The 24,940-nt window shown below is 39.6% G+C and overlaps 1 protein-coding gene across 4 annotated transcripts in view; it reads right to left on the bottom strand.

The window, feature by feature from the left end:
- Nucleotides 1–7,543: 7,543 nt before the first annotated feature.
- The window catches only part of LMBRD2 (LMBR1 domain containing 2), a 36,042-nt gene continuing 18,645 nt past the window's right edge, over nt 7,544–24,940 (bottom strand). Inside the window, exons 7-18 of one of the 4 annotated variants that reach the window (XM_037063179.1) lie at nt 24,111–24,185; nt 22,928–23,041; nt 22,429–22,612; nt 18,719–18,900; nt 17,798–17,931; nt 17,155–17,260; nt 16,238–16,335; nt 13,878–13,981; nt 12,665–12,711; nt 10,996–11,101; nt 9,234–9,360; nt 7,544–8,317 (exon numbers count right to left, since the gene is read on the bottom strand). In XM_037063179.1, coding sequence (XP_036919074.1) covers nt 8,257–8,317; nt 9,234–9,360; nt 10,996–11,101; nt 12,665–12,711; nt 13,878–13,981; nt 16,238–16,335; nt 17,155–17,260; nt 17,798–17,931; nt 18,719–18,900; nt 22,429–22,612; nt 22,928–23,041; nt 24,111–24,185 — 1,338 coding nt within the window. In that variant the 3' untranslated portion in view covers nt 7,544–8,256. Of the gene's footprint in view, nt 8,318–9,233; nt 9,367–10,995; nt 11,102–12,664; nt 12,712–13,877; nt 13,982–16,237; nt 16,336–17,154; nt 17,261–17,797; nt 17,932–18,718; nt 18,901–22,428; nt 22,613–22,927; nt 23,042–24,110; nt 24,186–24,940 lie in introns of those variants that run through there. The other 3 variants (XM_037063178.1, XM_037063177.1, XM_037063180.1) reach the window with 3 other exon arrangements.

A 24,940-nucleotide genomic window follows, 5' to 3' on the forward strand; every position in this document is an offset into this window, starting at 1 on the left:
GTGTATGGTGTAAGTTGGTGCTCGAGTTTCATTTTTTTGCATGTGGCTGTCCAGGTTTCCCAACACCATTTGTTGAAGAGGCTATCTTTACTCCATTTTATGTTACTGCCCCCTTTGTCGAATATTAATTGACTGTAGAGGTTTGGGTTTATCTCTGGGCTCTCTGTTCTATTCCATTGGTCTATGTGCCTATTTTTATGCCAGTACCAGGCTGTTTTGATTACAGTGGCCTTGTAGTACAGTTTGATATCAGGTATTGTAATCCTTCCTACTTTGCTCTTCTTTCTCAAAATTGCAGCTGCTATTCGTGGTCTTTTGTAGTTCCATATAAATTTTTGAAGTGTTTGTTCTATGTCTGTGAAATATGCCATCGGCACTTTAATAGGTATTGCATTAAATCTGTAAATTGCTTTGGGTAGTATGGACATTTTGATGATGTTAATTCTTCCAATGCATGAACACGGTATAAAAACAAATCAAGTAGAAGTGAAAACACACAAAAAAGCAAAAGAAAATTAACAGAACCCCAAATGTCAAGGCAGTTATGAAGAGAACTTTGAAGGTGCATCTTGGAAACTAAAGGTCAAAGGTTTTTGTTGTTAACTGGCAAGAAATAAGTACTTTTCTACTGAGTGTCCGTATGAACACAGTTTCAAAACAAAATCCAAAATGGAATAAACATACCCCTTACAATAAGGGGTATGAGAAACACAATGCTCGAGTGTTTGTTATTGAAAAATAGTGCAATTGTATTCATTTGAACTCCGTCAAATGCTCTTGGAAACTGGAGAAACAATTGTGAACAATGGTATCCAATGCGCAGGCCACCAGGCATGCAGTCCATGCACAGGAATTTGGGGGGTCAGAGCAGCAACACATCCAGGCGGGACTGATGCTTAGGTCTGACCGGGAAATGCACAGCGTTTCCCTGAAGCCCGGTGGTCTGTTTCCACCGGTGCCTGGGCTTGGGGTCCATGTTCACAGCCCCACTGGAGGGCTGGGCCTGCCTCGGGAAGGCTGCACCGGGCATGAGGCCCCCTTCCCTGGGGATGGACCCCATCAGACGGGCCTCTGGGCACCTCCGGCACCCCTGGGTGGAGCCCAGGGCTAGATGAGGAGGTGGCAGTGGGGCCTGCTTTGGGAAGCAACTTCACGTCAGCTGAAGCAGAAATCGGTGTTGAAGAGATTGTGAAAATGTGCACTCGGAACCCAAGAACTGACGACTCGATGATACGGAATCTCCCTACCCATGAACATGGACCCTCTCTCCATTTACGCAGTTCTGCCATTCCTTTCAGCAGTGGTGTTCTTTTCCTCATGTACAGCTGACATATTTTTTTGTTAAATGTAGACTCAAGTTTTTCATTTTGGGGGTGCTAATGTAAATGGTATTGTTTTTAATTTCAAATTCCACTTGCCCATTGCCAGTATATGGGAAAAGGGACGGATTTTTGCATATTAACCTTGAATCCCACAAACTTGCTATAATCACTTACTGGTTCTAGTATTTTTCTTGTAATTTCTTTTGGATTTTCTACATAGACAGTTATGTCATCTGCAAGCAGACAGTCCTTTTCTTGTCTTACTGCAGTAGCTAATGTTAATGGTGGTGTTTTTTACTTCAAATTTCAGTTGTTCTTTTTGATATATAGAAAAACAGCTCTGTTTTCTTGCTCGCCTGACTGGGGTTCCATCAATTTTATAGTTTCAAACAACTACCTTTTGTTTTTGCTGATTTTTCTTGTTTTCAATTTCAGTGATTTCTGCTCTAGTTTTTATTACAATTCCTTATTTTAGTGACAAACAGATAAAGTAATATGGAATCGAAAGTACATCTTAAAACATTTATTTTTATAATATCTGTTAATAAATTTGTAAGGAACAAAGAATGATTTAGTCTGTTTAACAGAATTTGATCTTAAAGAAAGTATGATGCAAAACACATAAATAATGAGAAAAATTATTAGTAATTTGTAGAAATGTACTTTATTTCATGCAAAGCTACATAATTTTCTATATTTTAACAGCAAATCAAACATTTCAAAAAATGTATTACATCACAATAAGTTAAAATACTACAGAGCAATTGCAAGTCCATGAGTTTGTCAAAACCAAACTGAGAGAACATTATGCACAGATAAGGCCAAAGATGCTAATTTACTTATAGATAGCACTTTGCAGCTCTTTTCAGTATTTGAAAATGTAGTGAAAATCTGCAGAGAAAAATAGTTAAATCCACAACCACTGATCAGATATACATATCAGGTAGCAATGGCTGACTGAAGATAAATTTGGCATCATGCACCACAAACATAATAAACATTTTGGAAAATTATGATCAGATACACATTGAAAAAGACTTATCTTTTATTTCAACTAATCCACTGAATTAGATAAGTTGCACATACTTTATTAATGCAACACAGAAATTAGGCGTTTATTATACTTTGCTTGGGTACTGATATATATAAAAAGATACTGAACAGATACAGGAGTATTTCAAATTCATACCGGACTACTGAACTTTAGAATATTGCCCTAAGGAAATAGGTTCTGGGCAGAATTTATTTGAGAAAGATTTTTTTCAGACTACCTAAAAGCAATACTATAATTAGTTACTTATAAAACATTTTATAAAAATTAAATACTACGAAGTAACAATATCAATATCAGAACTCTTTCAATGCTATAATTTATAAATATATATTAGATTACAGTAATTTAAAAGACAGATCCACATGTTCTCTACCTTCTAAAATGAGAAAAATTCTTCAATCTTGTTTTCAAAATATGGACAAAAACAAATCCATTGGATTACTTTTAAAAAATAAATACACAGTCTCTCCCCCACAACTCTGCATACTAAGAAGGGAAGATGCTAGCCAACTTTCTTTTGAGGAATACAGCACTAAGCAGCTAGGTTGATAAGACTGACATGAGCAGTATCAACTCGAAATGGTGTATAGTCAGATGAATACATTTTGACTTTACCCTATATGTCTGCCACAGTAAGCCACTCTTTCTATTTTTTTGTACTAAGTATAGTAAGATTTCTTTTTGCAAAAATAATCTGAGATCAAAATAACCACATAAGAGATTTTCAGAGGAAAAGAGCAAATTTTCCCCTAAGAGTATATTAAAAACAAATGTCTCTCGGGATATCAATGAGAAAAGGAGTGTGTCATTATTCTTGCATTATTAACAAGCTTAAAATTACAATAAGGCTTCCATCAACCTCAATGGACAGGTCTTTCAAAAATGAGAATAAAATTTTAGGAAAATCAGGCTGAGCGGGAAAGACTTTATCGGTGAGAGCAAGTCCCCACTGCAGTGGGTGGGGTCAGGGACAGAGCAGGGCTAGCGTAGGCTCCGATGGGGGAGGTGGGGGAGGTGACGCACAGGGCCGGTCCCCCTGTAAAGCAGGAAAAAGTCAGCCTTGGACAGAAGGACCCACTACAGAGGAACTCCTATTTTAGAAGGCCTCCTCCAACCCTCTCACACTGTTTCAACCTCTCCTAATAAAAATTTTAACAACAATGTTATATTTATGAACCCCCTCCTTAAAAAAATGTCAAGGGCTTTTTTTTTTTAATCCTCACCTGAGGACATTTTTTTTTTCCATTCCTTTTAGAAAGGAAGGGAGAGAGAGAAATGTCGACAGGAGATGGAAAGACCAATTTGTTGCCTCCCATAAGTGCCTGAACCAGGGATTGAACCTGCAACGTATGTACCCTGACCAGGAAGCGAACCTGCAACCTTTTGGGTTATAGGATAATGCTCCAACCAGCTGGGCCACTCAAGCCAGAGCAGTCTCAATATTTTAAACATTTTTTGTTGTTTTGTTTTTTTAACAATCACTGCTTTTGGAAATCCATTTTTAGGCTAGAATTACACTGAGAATCATTTGTTTCACTGAAGTGCCCTCCTTAGCAATTGACAAGACTACACACGGGTGCACAGACCACGCTGACTAACTAAACCTGTTCCACTACTTCAGGTGCGAAACTGCCATTTCAGCAGTGGGATCTGGAGTCAAAATTAGTTGCTTTGAGTGTACTGATGACTATCAAAAACAACTGTTACACAAAACAACAGAATAACGGGAAAATACAATAAAGATTAAATAAAAAATAAACAATAGAAAACAAATCTGCCAAGACCTGAAAAGTCATGCTCTAAAGAGAGGCTTTGTAAAGAAAGGGAAGTATAAGCAGAATGAGAAAGGGAAGAAAAGAAAGATACACCTTTAAGCCTATTTTCTTACATTTAGAATTTAATCCAGTCCAATCCAATACACTTTGGAGATTCAAGTATGTTAAGAGTTTTCAAGAACAAGGTTTGCCTCTTAGTGTCAATATATTTATCCTTGTGATTTTCAGGCTTAGTCCATTCAAATCTCAAATATAAAACACAACTGAATGGTATGTATTAATTACAGAGCGTGTATTTTTTCATTTAAAATGGCAACCAACATACCATCAAGAACATTCCCTAAGCCTATTAAAGTTATAAAAAAGTGAGGTTTGCTATTGTACATAAATGAAATTCCTCCATTAATATGCTAAAATACACTTAATAAAACGCACATTGCCCTGGCTGGTGTAGCTCAGTGGATTGAGCGCGGGCCTGCAAACCAAAGGATCGCAGTTCGATTCCCAGTCAGGGCACATGCCTGGGTTGCAAGCCAGTTCCCAGCAGGGGACCCACAAGAGGCAACCGTACATTGACATTTCTCTCCCTCTCTCCTTCCCTTCCCCTCTACAGATAAATAAATAAAATCTTTACAAAAAAAGAAAACACACATTGCCTTTCCCATTCACAATGAATTTCATTTGGGTACATAAATGGCATAAATTTAAGAACTGATCATCTAATCAAACAGTAGAGCCCCCAAAAAATCAACTGGCAGCATTTCTTTTTGAAGGTTTGGAGTGTCAAGTTGTCTGACCTGTTTTTCATAAATACAGAACCACTGGGTGTTTCACTTTAGCTCGTGTGAAATGAGGGCCTCTTGTGTGATGAAATTATTCTGACACCCTTATATTCATTTGGTAAGAGAATAAATTCTAATAATTAGGTTTATACCTTATTTCTCATTTTAATAATGATTTTTACAAAACTGCTGTATTGATAATAATAGATTTTTTTAAAGATTTTATTTAGTTAGTTTTAGAGAAGGGAAGGGAGAGAGAGAGAGAGGGAGGGAAACATCAGTGTGTGGTTGCCTCTCACATGCCCCCTACTGGGGACCTGATCCACAACTCAGGCTGTGCCCTGACTGGGGACAGAACCAGCAACCCTTTGGTTTGCAGGCTGGCACTCCATCCACTGAGCTACACCAACCAGGGCAATAAAGGATTATTGAGGGAGTAACAAAAACAATTTGCAACTTACCAGTGATTTATGACATACATTATGAATCATTACTTTCAGCAATGATTATTTTGAATTACTGGCTTCCTGAATATCCTTATGTAACAATTATAGAAAAATAATATACAAAATTTAATCAGATTATTATTATGTAAGAAAGACATAAAAAGGTAATTGCCAAAAGTAATACTTCAAGGGATGTACGTTGCATGTACAGTGTGTTATTTTAGTAGTGATGTTTTGCAGTAGATTTTATTACATTTTAATAAGCTCTTCAGGAAGAAATCTTTTGTTTACTGTTTTTTACACCAGTGGCTTAATAAATATTAACTTAGTTCCCTAGCAATAAACTCTTGGTTTTCAGTGATTAAATTGCTGCCTTCTGAACTCAAATTTATCTAGCCAGGTTACTTTCCAAAATGATCGTATATAAGATCCAGCAAGATAAATTCTGCTAATAAAGTTGACTACTCTGGGTCATTTAACCAAAATCATTTGGGAAGTAACTCAGAAGTCATAAAGTGATCTTCTGTTCATGGAGTATAATACTTCAATTATTATAATCATAAAAATGTAATACTAAAAGAAAGTAGTACATTTCCTAACACTTTCCTATCAGTTTGTCTTAGAGCATTGTAAGTTATAAAAGCAACTGAATCATTTCTTCTCTTTTTCTACTTCAGCTTCTACAATAGCATCTGATTTTTATGACAAAACCTGATGAGAAACATTTTACTTGAGGGAAATATTCCAAAGACTAAATAATAAAATACTACTTTCACAGGACTTTTGGTGAATTGTCCCAGAAGAGTTTTTGCTTTGGGGACTCGTCAGATTCCCTACAATGACAAGAATCCGGATCCCTCCGTGGGCGACCATTTCCCCATTCCACACCTTCGAGTACCAGTGGGCAAATGGGACTGCTAACGACTGAGTTTGTTTTCGTTTTCAGCTCCACCACATAAACCTCAGCTCAATGCCCTCACAATAGGCCTGTGAGGTAGATCAGGAGGTAAATAGCGAGTTCCATCTTCATTTTGCAAATGAAGAAATCGAGGCACTGATAGGTTACGTGATTTGCCCAAGGTATTCAGAGATCAGTCACGAAATTACAGACAGCACTGAATTCTCTCTGCTCCTGGTGGGCTGCCCTCTACCCACCCATCACGATGTAAGGCTGTGTGTGTGTGTGACCGCAAATGGAGACTTTATGTGGCCTTTGATTGACAGTAAAACCTATCCACTGATAATTATTTTAAAAGGGAGCTAATTTTAAAAAATTTGAAGAAAATTAGATAACTAGAATACACCATTCCTTTAGTATCTGTCTGCGTCTTTAAACATTTATATGATAACACTAAGGATAAAAATAAAAATGAAAAAGTATGACTCAGGGAAAGACTATTTTTAAGAAACATGTAATCGTACTGTGAGAGTGACTATGTAATTCGTTTCAGGCCAGACCACTCGGGAGTGACGGTGAGCACATGAAGGTTACCGGGGCGGCAGGGCTGCAGCAGAGACCGTCCCGGGCACAGCCACCTCGGGTGAGCCCACAGCGTGGGGCCGCTGAGACTTGACACCACATCAGGGACACAAAAACTCTGCCAGTGGGTTTTGCCTGACTATGTTCACTGTATAATGTGCTGATTTAAAATATAATTCCTAACAGCTCTGACTGAAACACAGAGGTTAAAAAAATCAATTCAAAATAATAAGCACGTTTAACCAACAAGGTATTACACACTTACGTTCCAATACAGAGGCACACCTCACTTCACTGTGCTTCGCTTTATCTGCCCCCATAGATGTTACTGTTTTCAGAAATCGAAGGCAATACCCTCCATCAGCAAAGAGATGAGAGCTCACTTTACTGTAAGACTCACTTCACTGCTGTGGTTCGGGACCGAATGCATGATATCCCTAAGGTCTGCCTGTAGTTTTCTGTTTTCTACAAACCACAATTAAAGTGTTGGTATTAACGGAAAATGGATTTGCTTTTTACCTTTGAGTAACTAAATGCTATTTTTCAAAAAGCCTAAACAGGCACCTTCAAAATTAGAGAATTCTGGGAGAATCTTTGGTTATTAAAAAAAAATCCTACTATTTACAATTAATATGTAGGGTTCTCCCTAGATGGAATAATCAAAACAAATCAACACGCTAATGATAAAGATGGACTGAAAATCCTTGCAAAGCAATACCAAAGGCATACAGCAATTTCCAGTCACTACCCAAAAGGAAGGAACCATGCGCCGCCCCATCGGAGTGCACATGCTCAAGACACGTACACCACCGGCTGAAGTTTAACCTTAACTGTACGTGCGACACCCTCACTGCCAGACACAGAGTTGAAAAGGAGCTTGTTACATTCAGTTGTGTTGGTAAGTAAGCCTTGTGTTAAGACATGGGTTTTGTAAATAGGGTTATTATTGGAGGTCTTCAATTCCGTGGGAAATAGACGATTAACATATTCTTTAAAAACAGAAAAATGTAAATCAAGAGCTGTATAATGTTATTAAGTTTGACTAAGGGCTTCCTTAGAGCTTTGAATCAACTCTTCTGGAAAAGAAAATCTGAGACAAACTGGATTACTTGATCCCAACATACCGTGATCTTTATCATGAATTCGATCCCTCCAACCATAACTGCACTGCGAAGGCAGACGCTGCAGAAATGGATGGGGTAAGTTCTACTGGGCAAGATGCTACTCTAGTCAGTGCAAAATGAACTATCATTACTAAGATGTGATTAATTTTCAGTGTCCTTCTTATCCTAACATTTCACTGAGAATACTGCGTAAATTCTGGGGTATACGGATGTTCATAAAGATTGAACTGATGTGTTGATTTCGGTTAGTTATTCCATAGATTCTTTCAGACTTTAAACATCATCAAATATTCTGCTGCGAGACATCGAGAGGTATCGTCCACCAGGCTGATACCTGAAAGACAGATAAAGAAATGATCTGAGGCATCAAAAATAATAAAGGAAAAGAAGGACGCATTAAAAGGAAGTGGCTACATAATTCATCAGCACTGTAACATCTCTCCAGCAGCTGGAAGTAACAATCTCTTTTCCAAGGCCATTATCCCAAAGAGATTTACATGGTCATAAGTCAGCCAACCACTAACTATTTAGAGCTTGGAGCGCCTGTATGACCAGGTGAAAGCTGTGAGAGAAAATGGGTGGGGAGGTGTAAAACACAGAAGGGAACTTAGGAGATTCAACAACACTCTTGACTGTTGAATATAAATAGAATATTTTTTTGCTATTTATAGGCAATAGTATAGCAAAATTTTCATGCATGTTACATTTGCTTTTGTTTAATAATTTCCACATAGCATCACTGCTAAAAGCACAGACTCTAGCCAGAGTCCTGGGGTTTGAATACCTGACTTTGCCATTTACAAGCTGTGTGACTCTGGATAAGATACTGAGCCTCTCTGGATTCAAATCCAACTGCAGTTACAACCACAAAATACAGCATCATTGTAAAAGCGCTTAGAATAGTATCTGACGCCCAGTCATAGCTAGGTGGCTATTGCTAAACATGGTAAATTCTATAAATGAGATTGTCAGAAATAGGCATTGTGAATCTAAGACTCTTACTTCATAGTCAGTGCTGCTTACTTATAATGCCACTAGAGTCTTCAGTTAAGATTTCAATGACCACCCCGGACACTACAATTTAAAAACCAGAAACACATTAGAAGGTATAAAAAGGTACCAAAGGCTGCTTAACAAGCTTTTTATGAGTAGTGAAGATGGACATGTTCCTTATATTACTTAGCTTGTCCAGGCAGCGTTATTCAAATGTCAGAGGAATGCTGGGCACACAATGACAGAGCTGGACTTGCCTTCCTGATTCAGGGTCAAGAGGATCATCGGTAAATGCTTCTGCATTAAAATCCAAGGGTTCTGCGTCTTGTAGGAGTTCTATTCGGTCCCTTTCAGTCCTATTATTAGCCCTGGTATATTTGGATGCTGCTGCTGCAAAAAAGGAAGAAAAATGTTTACTTTTCTATTGTCTTTATGGGTCACAGTCTATGAAACCAAAGGAAAGTCAGGTTTAAAGGATCTGAATTTTGACTGTGACAATATTGAGAAAAGATAACTACAGGGTTCCTTACAATCAGATTGAAATGATAAATAGTATGATAGGGTGCTTTTAGAAAACGTAGGGCAAAGCCATTCTATCACACCTTGGACTCTCCCCTTCGTCTTGTCTCTTACTCCCACGGCAAGCGCCGGCTGTCCGCCGCATGCCAGGCGCCCTCTAACTCTCCATCCTGAGGCTTCGTGTTTCTCTTACCTGCTCTCCTGCTCTCAGATCCTCCTACTCTGTGAACTGCTATTCCATGGTAAACAAGCTTCCAGATCTTTCTGTGAACCCCCCCCCTTGTTTCCTAGCTTTATCTAAACGTTAGCTCCCCCCTCTTTCTTCCGCTCTCAGTGTCATTCGAGTCCACCCTTTCCTCTTCATCTCTAGGGTCACTGCTCATTCCAGGCCCTCTTCATTTCTTGGCAGCATTACCAAAACAGACAGCAAACTGGTTTCTGGGGCTCGCTTCCCTGAAAATCATGCTTTACACTGCTGTCGAAATCCTTCTGGATCAAAATTCTGAGTATGCTTTCAGCCTTCCAGGCTGAAATCTTATCTTTGGGACAAATTACAAACGTCTGAGCACAGTAATATCTGTGTCCAAGCTATCTCTGCAGCCTCCCCGCTCTCCAGGATCCTCCCAGGGGTCCAGCCTTCTGGTGTCCTGGGCACCAGATGAGTTTACAATTTTGTGTCGGGCCACATTCACAGCCATCCTGGGCCGAATCCAGCCCACAGGCCATGGGCCAGACACTCCTGCTTTAGGCTCTAATCAGAGAAAAACTTGCATTTCCCCAAAAGTTCTCTCCTGTCACTCACTATTGCTTCTGCCTGAAACACGTTCGCCTGGAGAGTTACATCCTCCATCACAAAAATCCCTTCCCAGTAAAGAACTCGGTCCAGCCCTGCGCCGAGCTCCCTCCGCACCAGGTGCGCACCGCTGCGTATGACTCCAAAGGCAGACGAGCTCTGCCCCTGACTCAGTGCCACTTCTGCACAGACAGGCTTCCTGCCGCCTTTCCAGGGCAGAGGACACGGTTAAGGTCGTGGGGAGGTTTCTCTACCCAGTGGCAAAGGTCTCCTGTCTGGTATCACTTCCTCACTGATTATGAGCACCTCAAGGGTAGAAATTTATGTTCTCTATATCCCTGTATACCTGGGAAAGTCCACGGCACATATGGGCCAGTCAGTAAACTGTATAAAAATGAATGTACACTTAAATCCACTAATACACAAATAAAGAAAAACACCTAGGTAAATAACAGAAATAATCAGAACCTGCCTAGAACATGCCTGGGATCAGTGCTATTACTTAGGGTGGCACAATTACAACTGTTCACCTACATCCCTGATGTCTCCTTTGCTGCCAGAATGTATATTTGAGTTTCCCTCCCCCTGATACAGAGACACGAAAAAGGAAAGTCACTGCAGAACCCCATCTCTGAATGGGCACCCGAGTCCTCAGTCTCTACACAAGCACACATAAGGAAAAATTACTCAGACAATGAACTACTCACATCGGTTCATACTGATATCTGAAAAATTTGACTCTTTTGAATCAACATGAACATTTCTGTTTCTAGTAGAATCTTCTCTATTATGCCCATAACGTTCTTTCCATTCCTAGAAAAAAAAATACAGATGAGTATATAACCAAAGAACTCAGACAGAAAATAATTCATCAGTGTCATAGATTATATATGTATAGAGTAATATAATTTAATTCTTTCTCATCAGAAATTCATTAGATAATCAGTGTAACTAGCACAGTGCCTTTAAAAATCACAGGTCACCCTGACTGGTGTGGTTCAGTGGATTGAATGCCAGCCTGTGAACTTAAAGGTCACTAGTTCAATTCCCAGTCAGGGCACATGCCTGCAGGCCAGGGCCCCAGTTGGGGATGTTCCAGAGACAATCAATGTTTTTCTCCTTCCCTTTCTCCCTTCCTTCCCTTCTCTCTAAAAATAGATAAAAATAAAATCTTTAAAAAAGAATATCAGAGATTCTGATATTAAAGCAAAATCATAGGTCAATAATTTTTATCTTTATATGATTTTAATAGTTTCCAAACTTAACTTTCACAAATAATGACATTTATAGACATACTTGCTAGCTATGATTATTTTGTCATTCCATTCTTTTATCTAAAATGTCAAAACAATATCACAATTACAATAAACTTAACTTGACCATGTAGAAGTTATGAGAACACACAATTAATGAGATGTTGACAAAATTTCCTTCTACCCAAGTGAACACAAATTTAGAGACCCCTAAAGTCATTTCTGAGAGCAAAATTAAAGCTGTCTACAGAGATGGTTAGGTAACAACCCACACGGCACTGAGTGCAGCCTTCGTTTCATTAGACCCGTATTAAGCGGATCCTACTCACTAAATTCTGACAGTTGATCACTGAAAGGAGAAGATGAGGTCATCTCATTCAACCGCCCACGCGGAGCCGGGCTGCATTCTAAAGCAGCCCCGTCAGATGTGTCTTGGCTCTCTTACTAGATGACACCGAAGCTCCCATGCACAATCGCCCCTGCAATCGTGGTAAACCAAGGGCGTTTTCACAGGGAGGTGAACTCCATCTCCAGGAACTTCCGCCCTCTGGTTCTCGTTATGGCTCTGAGTGAAGGACAAGTCTCCTTTTACGAGACCCACTCGACAACACGGGGAGACGAGTCTCACGTCTCCTCAGCCTCCACTGCTGCAGCACAGATCCACCTCGGGGCTGCAAGTGTGTGGTAGCTGTGACCAGTTTTTCCCACTTTTTACCTTTTCACTCTCTAGGAGGAGGTTAGTTTTATCTTGGCAAATGAAGAGTGAAAAACACTAGTAACAGTAATGTCATATCATAAAAAAGTATAATTTTAAAGCAATCAAAATTACTTTAATATAAGTAAGACTGACGAATTTAGTCACTCACTTAGTATTACTTACTGAGCACCCACCTCCCTCCAGACACTGCTGGACGGGCATTTATTACCCGTGACTTTCTAGCCATGTCTGATGAGACACCCAGCTCATAGGTACAAAACTAGTCAAGTTACCTGTCTTCACAAATAGATCATGTCTTTCCCAGCCATTCTCTGGTCTCTAGCCAATTATTCTAAATCAGCGAAAATTTTACGATATTTCACATTAATCTTTAGGATACAGCAATTTAATAAGTACTGTACTTACCCTTCTTCGGTTTTCACCTTCTTCTTGCCTTTGCCTTTTTCTCTTCTCTAGAGACAGAAAAGTGGTCTCAGACTTGGTGTAACAGGGTTTAGTTAGATGTCGAGTAACTGCAGTAAAGCACCAGGCTATGACCAATTTCCTTTAAATTACTACAAAGTCAAAGGTGATCGGTCACTGTTGCAAAGGACCTTGGACCCCACCTAGCTGCTCAGTGAACACCTCCTGCACTCTCGCTGGCCATGGCCCTGAGGCTCTGTCCAGTCCCCGTGAGGAAACGGTTCTTCTTCAGGGTGACGTGCAACTTGCTTCTCTGTAGCTTCCCTTTTCTTTATGTTCCATCTTCTAAGTGAAGGTCATGCTTCTTTCGGCATAAGTGTCTTTCCCCTACTCTCTTCGGGCTGGATACCCAGTGGTTTTCCCCCCAGGATGTGCTTTACAGACTCACAATTCTGGCCTCTAAGTAGCTTCTGACCTATCGTTCTTATTCTTGAAAACCTTACCAAGGCCTGGACGATACTCCAGATGAGCTCTAATTAATGCAGAAAGCAACAGAACTGTCATATTCACTAGACACCACCGTCCTATGAGAGCATGTGAAGGCTACACCAATGTATTTTAGAGCGGCAACAAATTCTGGCTTTCATTTGACCAATGATCGTACAAAAGCCCCAGACCCAAGCAGGGAGAGCAGCCAAGAATCAATGTCCCCAAACTCAAGTTTTGTGTTTTTTACCCTGTCCTACCGTCACTTGAACATCAGGAATTTGATACATTCAGTTTTGGAACTAGATTCTAGTAGAGTGCCATGTATTCTAACAGGTTGTTAATGATCATTCATCAATTTCTAAAAACCGGCCTTGGCTTGAATGGATTTCCTGTGCAGTATTGAACCCATCTTTTCTAAATTAATGAGTTTTATAGCTGTACAGAAGAACCTGGCGTATCTGCCTCAAAGTAAACATACAAATGACTCCAACGTAATACAAGGGCATTATTTACCTACAGACACACTAAAAAATTTCTGCTGCAGAATTTCTTAGACGAAACAATCATTTATGTTTTCAAATTATTTTTGCTATAAAGGCCTTATGCAGGTTTTTAGTTAAATATTGATTTCTTAAGATAAATTAGATATTATAAATTATACAAATATTAATTTTGTATTTTGAGTCTTTGCACTTTCCCTTCATTTATTTTAAAAGATAAATCTTACCTCGCCTGATTAATTCTTTTCCTTCATCGACTAAGTCCGAGGTCATATCATTATCTCCCATGAACTGCTGGAAACCAAGGAGATTCAAACAACGAGTCCCCAAACTAGTAAAGTAGATTTCCAAAAGAGAAAAGAGCATTATTTCCCATTGTAAACATGCAGACAAACCGTCTTTAGTGCCGTCACCCCCAAAGAAGCCTGTGCTTTCTTTTTAGCTATCAGAGCAAGTTAACAGAGTTTCATTTGTCTCTAGGAAGTACCTACTTCCATTTCTAAGAAGCTTACATGCCCAGGACCGCATGGACTAGGGTATGGAGCGCATGCAGATTTCTTAACGAAACAAACTAAGTTAGGCCATTTCCATACCTTTAGAAAATTATTATACCAGGATGCTAAACCATAGCTATAATACAAAAGCAATTTGGTCTTTACTCACATCCACACAGCTAATACTGCTAGTTCTGTGATTTTAAACTGATTTTAAACACTCCCCTGCCACCTTCACATCCTGTGGCAATACCACATTCCTTAGGGAAGCGGTGTCAACCTCATTTTCACCGGGGGCCACATCAGCCTCGCGGTTGCCTTCAAAGGGCCGGAATAATTTTAGGACTGTGTAAATGGAACTACTCCTTAACTGTTAAGGAGTTAAAATTACATTCAGCCCTTTTAAGGCAACTGAGAGGCTGATGTGGCCCCTGGTGAGAGTGAGTTGGACACCCTGGTTCAGGGTGAGAAGCCCTGAACTACGTAACTGTCTGTGGAAAAGTCTTAGCTTCGTGTAAAGTGTCAGTGAGCAGCCTTACACACTCCAGACAGTTAAATCTGAAAATCAGCTCTGGGCATGGCTGTGTTGCTAGTAATACGGGTATTATTTATACCAATTAAAGCAGCATTTCTCAAGAAAAAATGGACCTATACAGTCAAGTTACACAACTAACTAAATGAATAAATGGAGTCAAGTTACCAATGAAATGTCAGCAGGACATTGCTTCATATATCCCTGAAATAGAGTAACTGCTTTGAGAGGTAATTTGAAAATGGAGAAATATAACCTTTTTTTCCTTAAAGACAAATTGATCCTCAGGTCTATTGTAATGAAATCTAAAATAACACTTTTAAGGAGTTATTTTTAAGTTTAACAATTTTCCCTTTAGACTAATTATTCTTTATATTTAAGATATTATAATTGACAAAGCACTGCCCCATCCATTCTTTGGTCCATGCAATGATCTAATAAGAAGAGATGCTAATCTAACCCAAATAACTACTAACATGACACAATTTATACATCACAAGCTCTTAGTGTTCCATTAGTAGTTTAATAAACTTCTCAAGGGAATAAGCATATAATCAAAACAGCTTCGGACACCAGAAAGATGACTGTTCTCTTCACAGTGTAAAGCTAAGTCTTTTCTACCTTACAGAAAATCTCAAACCAATAGATTTATTATCAGTTCACATTAACAGTTTTATTTTAAATTATAATAGTTAGTTCCTTTACCTATGAGAAGGCAAAATATAGGTGCTTTAAAAAATTCAATAGAGAATTTATTTCAAACAATACTTATGTATTTACTCAATAGCCTAAAGCGAGTACACACATATTATTTGTAATAACCATATAATGGTATTATAAGATTTAAATAAAAAGTGGTTGGATAAAACTTAAATTTGTTAGGAAAGCAAACTAACATCAAAACACCGTTTCTTAGAAAGCGGCACCTTTGGTACGTCCAGCAGCCTTCACGCGGCAGAGGGGCGGCAGGGTGCGGGGTGAGGGCGCCTGACAGGTGCGGGTAGGGAGGACGGGTGCTGCACGCCAAGCATCTCTGTCCTTTCCTCCTTCTGAGTCCTGCCTCCAAGACCCCACCACTTTTCCCAATCCCGCACAAAAGAGCAGCCCACGTACTTCCCAACCTTCCAGGCGCTGCCTAACCTTCTGTGCTGGCTACAACCTGAAGTCTCAAGAAGGCTGGCACTGAATGGGGGACAGCCTGAAGACTAACTTATGTCACTGGGTAGAAGCTGGGCATGGGCTGTTTTATAAGTGACACTGGCTGTCAGTGTTGACGGCCAGGACTTCGAGTTAGCATTCTGTAATTCGGCCTATCATTTTGTAGCCTAAGTGTTTATAACGAATAACTTGACCTCTCTTTTCCTGAAAATATCTTCAGAGAAAGAGCCCTACCTTATCACTCAAGCAATCCTTTTAAGCTACTCCCAGCATCCCTGAAGCCACAATAAAACAAAAAATAACCAGAACCCGACCAGTAAATATTTAACAGAGCTTTAAGAGGAAAAGGTACCCAGATCAGGCTAAGAGCGTGTGAAAAAATAAATGATGTTAGGTTGCTTACCTAAAATAAGTAGCAATGCAGAGAATTACTACCAGCATAGGGTAATATATATAGAATCCATCTGCAATAAAGGATAAAACTTTCATGGAACCCATAATCTGAGGAACAAGAAAAAAGTTAAATCAGTACAGTTCTATATCTTTTATTTTTTCTATCATTAGAAAACTCACACAAAACCACATATATTAATTTGGACTTTTTAAAAAGTATAAATAAAGCACTGATATTTAACTTCTTCTCATAAGAAAACAAATTGTTAGGAAGTGATGAATGTTGACTAAATTTACTGTGGTAATCATTTCACAATATATGTATATATCAAATCATTATGTTGTATAACTTAACCTAATACAATGTTACATGCTGATTATATCTTAATTTGATTAAGGCTTTCTCCTAAAGAAAATTAATATTTTACAAACAGCACTGAAAATTATCCTCTACATTATACTATAAATAGAAAAGTTACCATTATTACAGGGCGGGCCTATTGTTACTACTCAGCTGGATGAGTTACATGAACCAAAAAACCTTTTTTGTAACAGAAAGGGGAAGGGACTAGTTAAAGAACATGCGTGAGTGAGAACATGCGTGAGTGACCCACGGACATGGACAGCAGTGTGGGGACTGATGTGGGAGTGGGGGATGGGCTAGGCAGAGGAGGAAAGGGGGGACACTGGGAGAACTGTAACAGAATAACAATGAAAAAAGTCTTAAGAAATAAAAATAAAATTAAAAAAGCAAAATCACTTTTATCCAGTCTTTAGTAATTATATACGCAACCTTTAAAAGAAAGTTTCAGTTATTTAAAAAAGGTCCAGGTTGTGCTACAGAACCTTCTGCACCAAAAACCCCAGAACAATAACACCCCATGTGGACAGCGAACCCAAAGAACGCTACTTCCCGACCGTACGTACAGATGTGTAAGCTGTTGGCTGCGTGTTCTGGTGAGAGATGGAGGAGTCCATATGCGTCAAACCCAAGAAATTAAGACATAAGGGAGGAGTCAAGCGGCAAAATAACCTGCAATAGCATTTATGAACAGCACGTATAAAAATAAAGCAGCAAAATTATTTTATATTACATTAAACTGTAGTAACAACATTTCAGATCATTGTAACTGTTATTTTCATCTATCTGTATTTTATATATTTTGAATTATTAATGTGACTCTCCCATACTTACTTGGGAGACATTCTGGCCGAGGGTTAGACACCCCTCTCAAATGTTTCCATTTTTTTTACTAACTCATTTACCAAATCTCTAATTGGTATATCCAGGTTCACTATGTCTTTCTTTTCCATCCTAATCTCACATACCTACTTTAACTTTGAACTTCGTGTTATTTAGCTAGCAATCAACTAACTAATTAATATTTAAATCTAATCAGTTAGTTCAGAGAAATACAAGTGTTAGTGGAATTAATATTTAAACCTAATCGGTTAGTTCCGAGAAATGCAGGGGTTAGTGGAAGACCCCAAAGCAGGAAGAAGTAAGAGAGAGACCCATAAGGGCACATGCAGCGGAGGTACTCCCCGTTTCCAAACGCAGTCTACTCACATGCCACTGAAAAGGAGGCTGTACGCGTCAGTCTGGTGGTGTGAAGCCAAGTAATAGTAGTTGAACACACGGATCCTGAACACAGTAGAATACACACAGATACTTAGGAAGAAGATGGAAAGGAAGCAAGCAATCTGAAAAAACAAAAACAAACAGACGAAAAAGCCCAGATTGAGGCTAATGGGCTTCAGTACTTTACAAACTGTCATAGTATTAGCCTTTATTTCCAGCTAACAGGTGCTGGCATTCTAAAATTGAGATATATCAGTAATGGATGTTTTAACCACTGAAGAAAACGAAATTATGAAAAAAACCACAACTCAACCACCTCACATCCTATCCCTAAGTGTCGAATCTTCCTCCGGAAGGAAGCCTGCTCTCCCATTCCCTGGGCAACTGTTCACATGAAGACTGCAAGTTAGGTCACTTCACTGGCGTAAGGAGAATTCACATATCCTCAAGAGTATTTTGCACTATTCTGTATCTTTTCATTTCTCCTCAAATATGGTCCTTGTTTTTTAAAAAAATATTTTATTTATTTTTAGAGAGAGGAGAAGGGAGGGAGAAAGAGAGGAAGAGAAACATTGATGTGTGAGGACACATCAGCCAGCTGCCTCTTACACGCCCTCACTGGGGACACGGCCCAGGCATGGGCCCTGACTGGGAACTGAACCGGCGACGACCTTTTGGCTCGCAGGCAGGCGGCTCTCAATCCACTGAGCCACACCAGCCAGGGTAGTCCTTGGTTTTTATAGTCTGGGTAAATTAATGAAGGTCATTTTTGGAAGTCTGAATAACAACACAATGGGAAACTTCACTGCTTTCATTATTGCTAGAAGAAATATATGGAGACAAGCTACTGATGTTAAGGATTGCACTATGAACTGACATTTACTGATAACAGGTTTAAAAAAAACTGACCTCAATATAAATATAATTGTATGTTTTTTCGGCCAACTGAATGAAGACTGCAAAGAGGGACAAGACAGGGTTTGTGCTGAAGAATGTGCACTCTGACCACACGACAACCACAGAGAAGATGGACAAGACCACAGCAAGTATTCTGTAAAACCATGGTCGCAAGAGACATTCCCAGTACCATTCTGGAAGACAAAAGAAAAAAAATGATTAAGAAAACCAAGAAGGAGTAACAGGGTGTTGACACTGTTTCAAAATATCTCCCTCTAAAATGCATAATTACAAAGGGAGTTATAATCCCACTGAATTACAATTACAGCAGTCTTCCAGTGCAGGCAGCAGGCAGACACCACCCCAACCAAATGACCGCCGGCGTCGGGGCAAACAGCTCGCGTGCCCTCTGCTGTGACGTACGATGACAACACAGCATCGCTACTGGGGTATTCCTACCCGAAATACAGAACCTGCGCCTAATCATGAGAAAATGTCAAACTCAAATTCAGGGATGCTAAAAAAACAAACTGGTCTGTAGTCTCCAAAAACATCAATGTCATAAGACACCACAGACTTAGCAGTTGGTCCAGATCAAAGGGGACTAAGGAGACATGACAAGTGAATGCAGTGTATGACCTGGGAAGTTTCAGACACATTGTTGAGACAGCTAGCAAAATCTGAATAATGTCTGTGGGTAATAGTATTGTTTCGATGTTAATTTTTTGACCACTGTATTCAATACTTGGGTATGTAAGAAAATGCCTTTATTTTTAGAAAATATACACTGAAACATTTAGGGGTTAAAAGTATTATGTCTGGATTCAATTTTGAAAAGATTAAAGGAAAACAGATACACAGAGAGAAAGAAAATGAGTATGGTAACATGTTAACATTAGGAGAGTCTGGGTGAAGGATATATGGAAAGTCTTTGTTATTATTTTGGCAACTTTTTGTTAAATCTGATTTTAGGTAAAAATAAAAGGTAAAAAAGAAGAAAGCTCACAAAATTGAAAAGGCTGTATTTCACTTCATTCAATGGAGAGTTGGCCGGCAGGCGGGCACTCGGCCCACTGAGCCACCCCAGCTGGGGGGTCCTCAGTTTTTGCAGTTTAAGCCTCCCGCCCACTCCACAACCCCCTCTCGGCACCATCCCTGGTGATGTGAGTGTCCGCACAGGGGATGCGCCTTTGAAAACCGGGTCTTTCACTCCTCTGACTCCTCTCCCCCAGCGACGCTGTCCTCCACTCTATCTCAGCTATTCATTGCCCGACTCCAGCCCTTCCTTGTAATCTCATTGCAGTTTCCTGTGTCCAAACAGCACCTTCGTCTGTATATTAACGCCACTGACTGCCTCAGTCCGGAACAACTATCCATTTACTTCACCTTTCCATTGCCACCTAACACCCTTCTGTCCTTCACTGCTTTCTTCACTCAGCTCAGATTCCACCGTCTTTGAGGGTAACCACTCTCCAAAATCCCAATTTTTTTGCTTCCTCTTCCTTCCCTATACGGGCTAAACTAAACCAAACCCTGGCTGCCAACTCCTTGGCTACCCTGAGCGTGCACCCACGGAGCTGCACATTGCACGAATAAGACACAACTCTGCTGACTCGCCTCACTTTTAATTCTTAATCACTGGCTTCAAGTGGACCCTTAGCAGTGCCTGGCTAGCCTGCAATAATTCACCAATTTTCGCCCATGTACCATCTCCTAAGCAACTATCTGGCACCTTTTCTTCTTCCCTCAATCCTCCAAAACATCCTTCCTTACAGACACTCCCAGCATTTTGATGAGCAATAAAAGCCGGCAGAAGAGAACCTCCCCACGTCTCCGCTACCACAGCTTGTCACCCGCTCAGGCTCATCTGCGCTTCACCTCCTAAGCGGAGGCTTCTCTCTTCATTGTTCCCTGGTTCCCATTTCAGCTCCCACGGACATGAGCACTGTCCCAGCCATTCTCTATTGCATCCACTCTCCTCTGAGACACCCTTCTCAAATGACACGCTGCGAATTCTCTCGACCCCGCCATCCTCCTTCAGCTACTACCTCATGTTTCTATTCTCTTTTATAAAGAACATCTTGAGAGTTCTGTTCCTACTGTTTCCACCTGCTCTCCTTTTTCTTTCAAATTCCAGTCAGGCTTTTCTTTTACTCTTACCCCACCTCACCTCTCTGAAATCCAGTGGGCAAGTCTTGCGACAATCAACTGACTTGTAGTATTTGAAAAGGCACTTTACACACCCTTTTCCTCAAAAGACTTCCCTGTCCCAGTCACCCTATCTCGTTGGCCAGTCCTTTTCTCATCTGCTCTGCTGGCTTCTCCTCATCACCCTGATGTCTGAATTCTGGGGTATCTCACGCATAGCCCTCAGATTATTCCTGCTCCACCCCAATCACTTCTTTGCTGATTTTGTCCAGACCCATGGCTCACCTACCCTTTAACAACATCCTAGTTTACACTTGCAGATTGGACTTCTCCTCTGAGCTCCCATGTCTATAGCCAACTACCAACTGAGCATCTTATTTATATATTTATGTGCATTGTATATTGTTTTTCTCATTGCACAAGGGCAGAAATGTTTGTCTTTTCTATTTATTGATATATTCCAAGCACCCAACAATACACAGCATGCAAGAGCACAGATATCTGTTGAATGAATAAAAGCAAGTGTCCCTTCACTTCCTCGTTTAATTAGGAAGGTTCTCCACCGAGGATTTCTGAGACATTTACAGTGACCACCATTATGTCTTCACACTGAAGCCCAAACACGCAGAACAGAATCCAGTGAACCTAAGCCTCTGTCTGACTATCTAAAGTACACACAAGTTCTCATACTATAACACTGGTATTTTCATTAAATCCTTCATACGAAATTTGATTAACAGTGAAGAAAGTGTCATATGCAATCACAAAGGAGAAGGCAATAATTATGACTCTTGAGTGTAGGCTTTATAAATAGACTAATAAGTGTAAATAATCAAGGAGTACTTCTTAGGGGAACATTTTAGTAGTATGTCAAGAATGAAGGATCACAACTATCAGCAACTGAACCTAAGAAACAAAAACAAACACTAAACAAACACTAGAACAGGAACAGAATCACAGAAATGGAGATCACCTGGAGGATTATCAGTGGGGAGGAGGAGAGAAATGGGGGAAAAGGTACCGGGAGTAAGAAACATCATAGGTAAGCACGAGACAGACAGGGGGAGATTAAGAATAGTACAGGAAATGGAGAGAGGCCAAAGAACTTATATATAGGACCCATGGACATGAACTAAGTGGTGGGGGGATGCTGGTGGGTGGGGGGTGCAGGGAGGAGGGGGATAAAGGGAATAACAAAATTGGGACAACTAAAAAAAAATTTTAAACATTTTAAAAAAAGAAGGAAGGACAAACCCAAGCTTGTGATGTAAAATTGCTTAGAATTCTAATTATTTAAGTATGTATTATATATACAAACTATGCTTGATATATTGCATACATTTCTGTGTAAAATTTTGGTTATCTGTGAAGTAACTGCAAAATGATAGATTATATGTTATATGACAAGTAACAGAGGTTTTTTTTGGGGGGGGTTTATTAGATACATAGTATTACCACACAGTATAAGTCAAATAATATAAATATAATTCAGCTCCACACTGATTAAAATATATACACTTTTCTCAAGAAAAATTATCATCATTAAACTTTGAAATTTATATCAAATTACATACCAACTGTAGGAGTATAAAAATATTGGGTAAATCTATTTTCTGGCTCTGGTGATTGAAAGGTGTGAACAAACTGATGAGTGGCACTAGTTTCATTTTTTGCTACATCTTCTAGATAAAATGCTTGTTCCAGAAGAATCTGCCATTGTACCTGAGTTCGACGGTGCCTCTGAACTGAATAAATAACCTAAAAAAGAGAACAGGGCATACATCTGTCCAGTGCTCTGAGCCAACGGCGGTTCAACGCCCCACTAAGGAGCCTGTTTTCACTGTCCCAACACTCGGAAGTATCAGGGGCGTTTCCTGGGTGGGGCCAAGGACCCTATCATTCTGTAATATAAGTGCTATGTGTTCAGTGATTAGTCCCCTCCCCCAACGGCCAGTAGTACCCCTGTCAAGAAACACAAAGTTGGAAGCATTTCATTCAAAATTCCTTTTTCGTGGGCAGTAATTATAAATCTAAAATATTGGTAAGTAACACAGTTCTCAGTAATAAAGTTACCTGTTTATGTAGCTTCACCAGACTCTTTTCACTAGGATAAGTGTTATGCTTTTCATCAAAATCTTCATAATCATCCATGTTCCTACCCATTTTCTCTTGATACTCTGTGGGGCACTAGAAGGAACAGGTAGATTGGGAAAAACCTTATTTGCAAAAAGACGAAAATTTTATTTTTATTAAAAGTCTTTCATTCTTGGGCATTTCTAATTTTCCCCAAAATATCTTTCTTATTGTCATCTCTAAATAGTTGGAATTTCAGTTGATGACACTTTCTTGAAAATGTTTTAACAGCTGCATTGAGTTTCTCCTTACCTGTACTCACATGAACCTTTGTGCTCAGCTGCACCAACTGGGCATGTGCGGGGCAGGGCTGCTCACCCACATGCAGCAACCAGGACCTGAGATGGTTAGTCTAGGTAAGCACCTAAGGAGGCTGTCAGCTCTTTTCCTAGCTAACTAATGAATCACAACAAACTGAAGATGTTGGATTTTTGAAAAGAACAGTACAGAGAAACAAATACTTGATTTGAAGTTATCTGTCCTGTTATTAGTCACTTATTATCTAATGAATTTAGGCAAATTAGTTAAATTCCCTGAATAGGTCTCAAAAGGTAGCAAATATAAGAGAAAGGATTAGAGAACTGACTTTCATGACTATCATCTTAGCCACAAGGAACACCAGCTAATCACCAGTACAGTAAATTTAAAATACAGGCAGAGAGAGAGCTCAGTGGTTCCACGGTTGCAGAGAAGATAACTGGGGACCTCATGTTGTGAATAATTTTTGGAAATATATGGATACTCCTAATTCAATAATAATCCAGCAAATCTTAATGGTATATGTTAAATATCTCAAGTATCTTCTCATTAAATATGTGTGGAATATCTCAAAGTGCCATTCATTTACAATATGTGAAATATGCCTATAGTGACCACATTCAATGACACTTTTATAAGCTGTAAGGGTCCATCTCCATCGCTGTGTCGTGGAATACTGCCAATAATCAATGTTTGACTTGTAATAACAAAGAGACAAATCCTATGTACACATTACTACTGGTCGATACGGTCGACGTTTTCCAGAAAATGAAGAGGAGTTGGGAAGATTTCAGTCACAGGCTGTTTTCATACTTATGACACAGAAACTTTATTTCTCAAACAGATGTAAATATGATTTAATTACCTTTTTAAGTATTGTGTCAACACATTTTCTCAATGGGTGGTTATACTTGATGCTTTCATTCACTTTACGAACCTCCTATATGACAGTAAGAAAAATTAAAATATTTCCATTTCTGTAGATTGGAACATTTCAAATGAGACTGCTCTAGGTACTGTGTAAACATATATATTCTCACAAGTTTGATTTCAACCCAAATTACTCAGCATTTACATGAAGTTCCCTTAGCTGAATAAAAGTTCTCAAGAACACAAGAAAAATACATACCTCCTATACAAAGTTGTGCAGGGTAGAGCAAAAGTAGGTTTACAGTTGTTTGTGCAGAAAATAACACAGCAATAAGTACCAATACCGAAGTACTTTTGCATACTCACAACTGTACACCTACTCTGGCCTCACCCTGTAGAACAGCTAACTCTGTCTCCTTACCCTTTGTATCACTTTGTAGATTCACTCCCTTATCATTTGTTTACTTGGTACACAAAGATGAATACACATAAAAACGTCACAAAGGATCAAATTTTGCAATCCTGAAAGAATAGGACTGTGCCCCTTCACCTGGCTCATCAGACTGGATTCCCTCACAGAGGTCAGCAACGTCACAGAGCACCTGCTCCTTCGCAAGGGGAGACAGCTCCACACGTCCCCGATAACGACTCATGCCGTGTTTATTAAGAGCACACTACAGGCCAGCACTGCGCTACGTGTAAGGTCACCACCACCCCCAGTAGAGGGCGGGGTGGGAAGACATGTTGTCACAGATGTTTGACTAAGATTACAGTCTAGTGATGAAATAATGAAATGAGCAATTTAATGAGTATGAAAGGCATAAA

This window comes from Sturnira hondurensis, unplaced genomic scaffold (assembly GCF_014824575.4).
Source record: "Sturnira hondurensis isolate 20B ecotype Veracruz unplaced genomic scaffold, ASM1482457v3 Scaffold0014384, whole genome shotgun sequence".
Lineage (NCBI taxonomy): Eukaryota > Metazoa > Chordata > Mammalia > Chiroptera > Phyllostomidae > Sturnira > Sturnira hondurensis.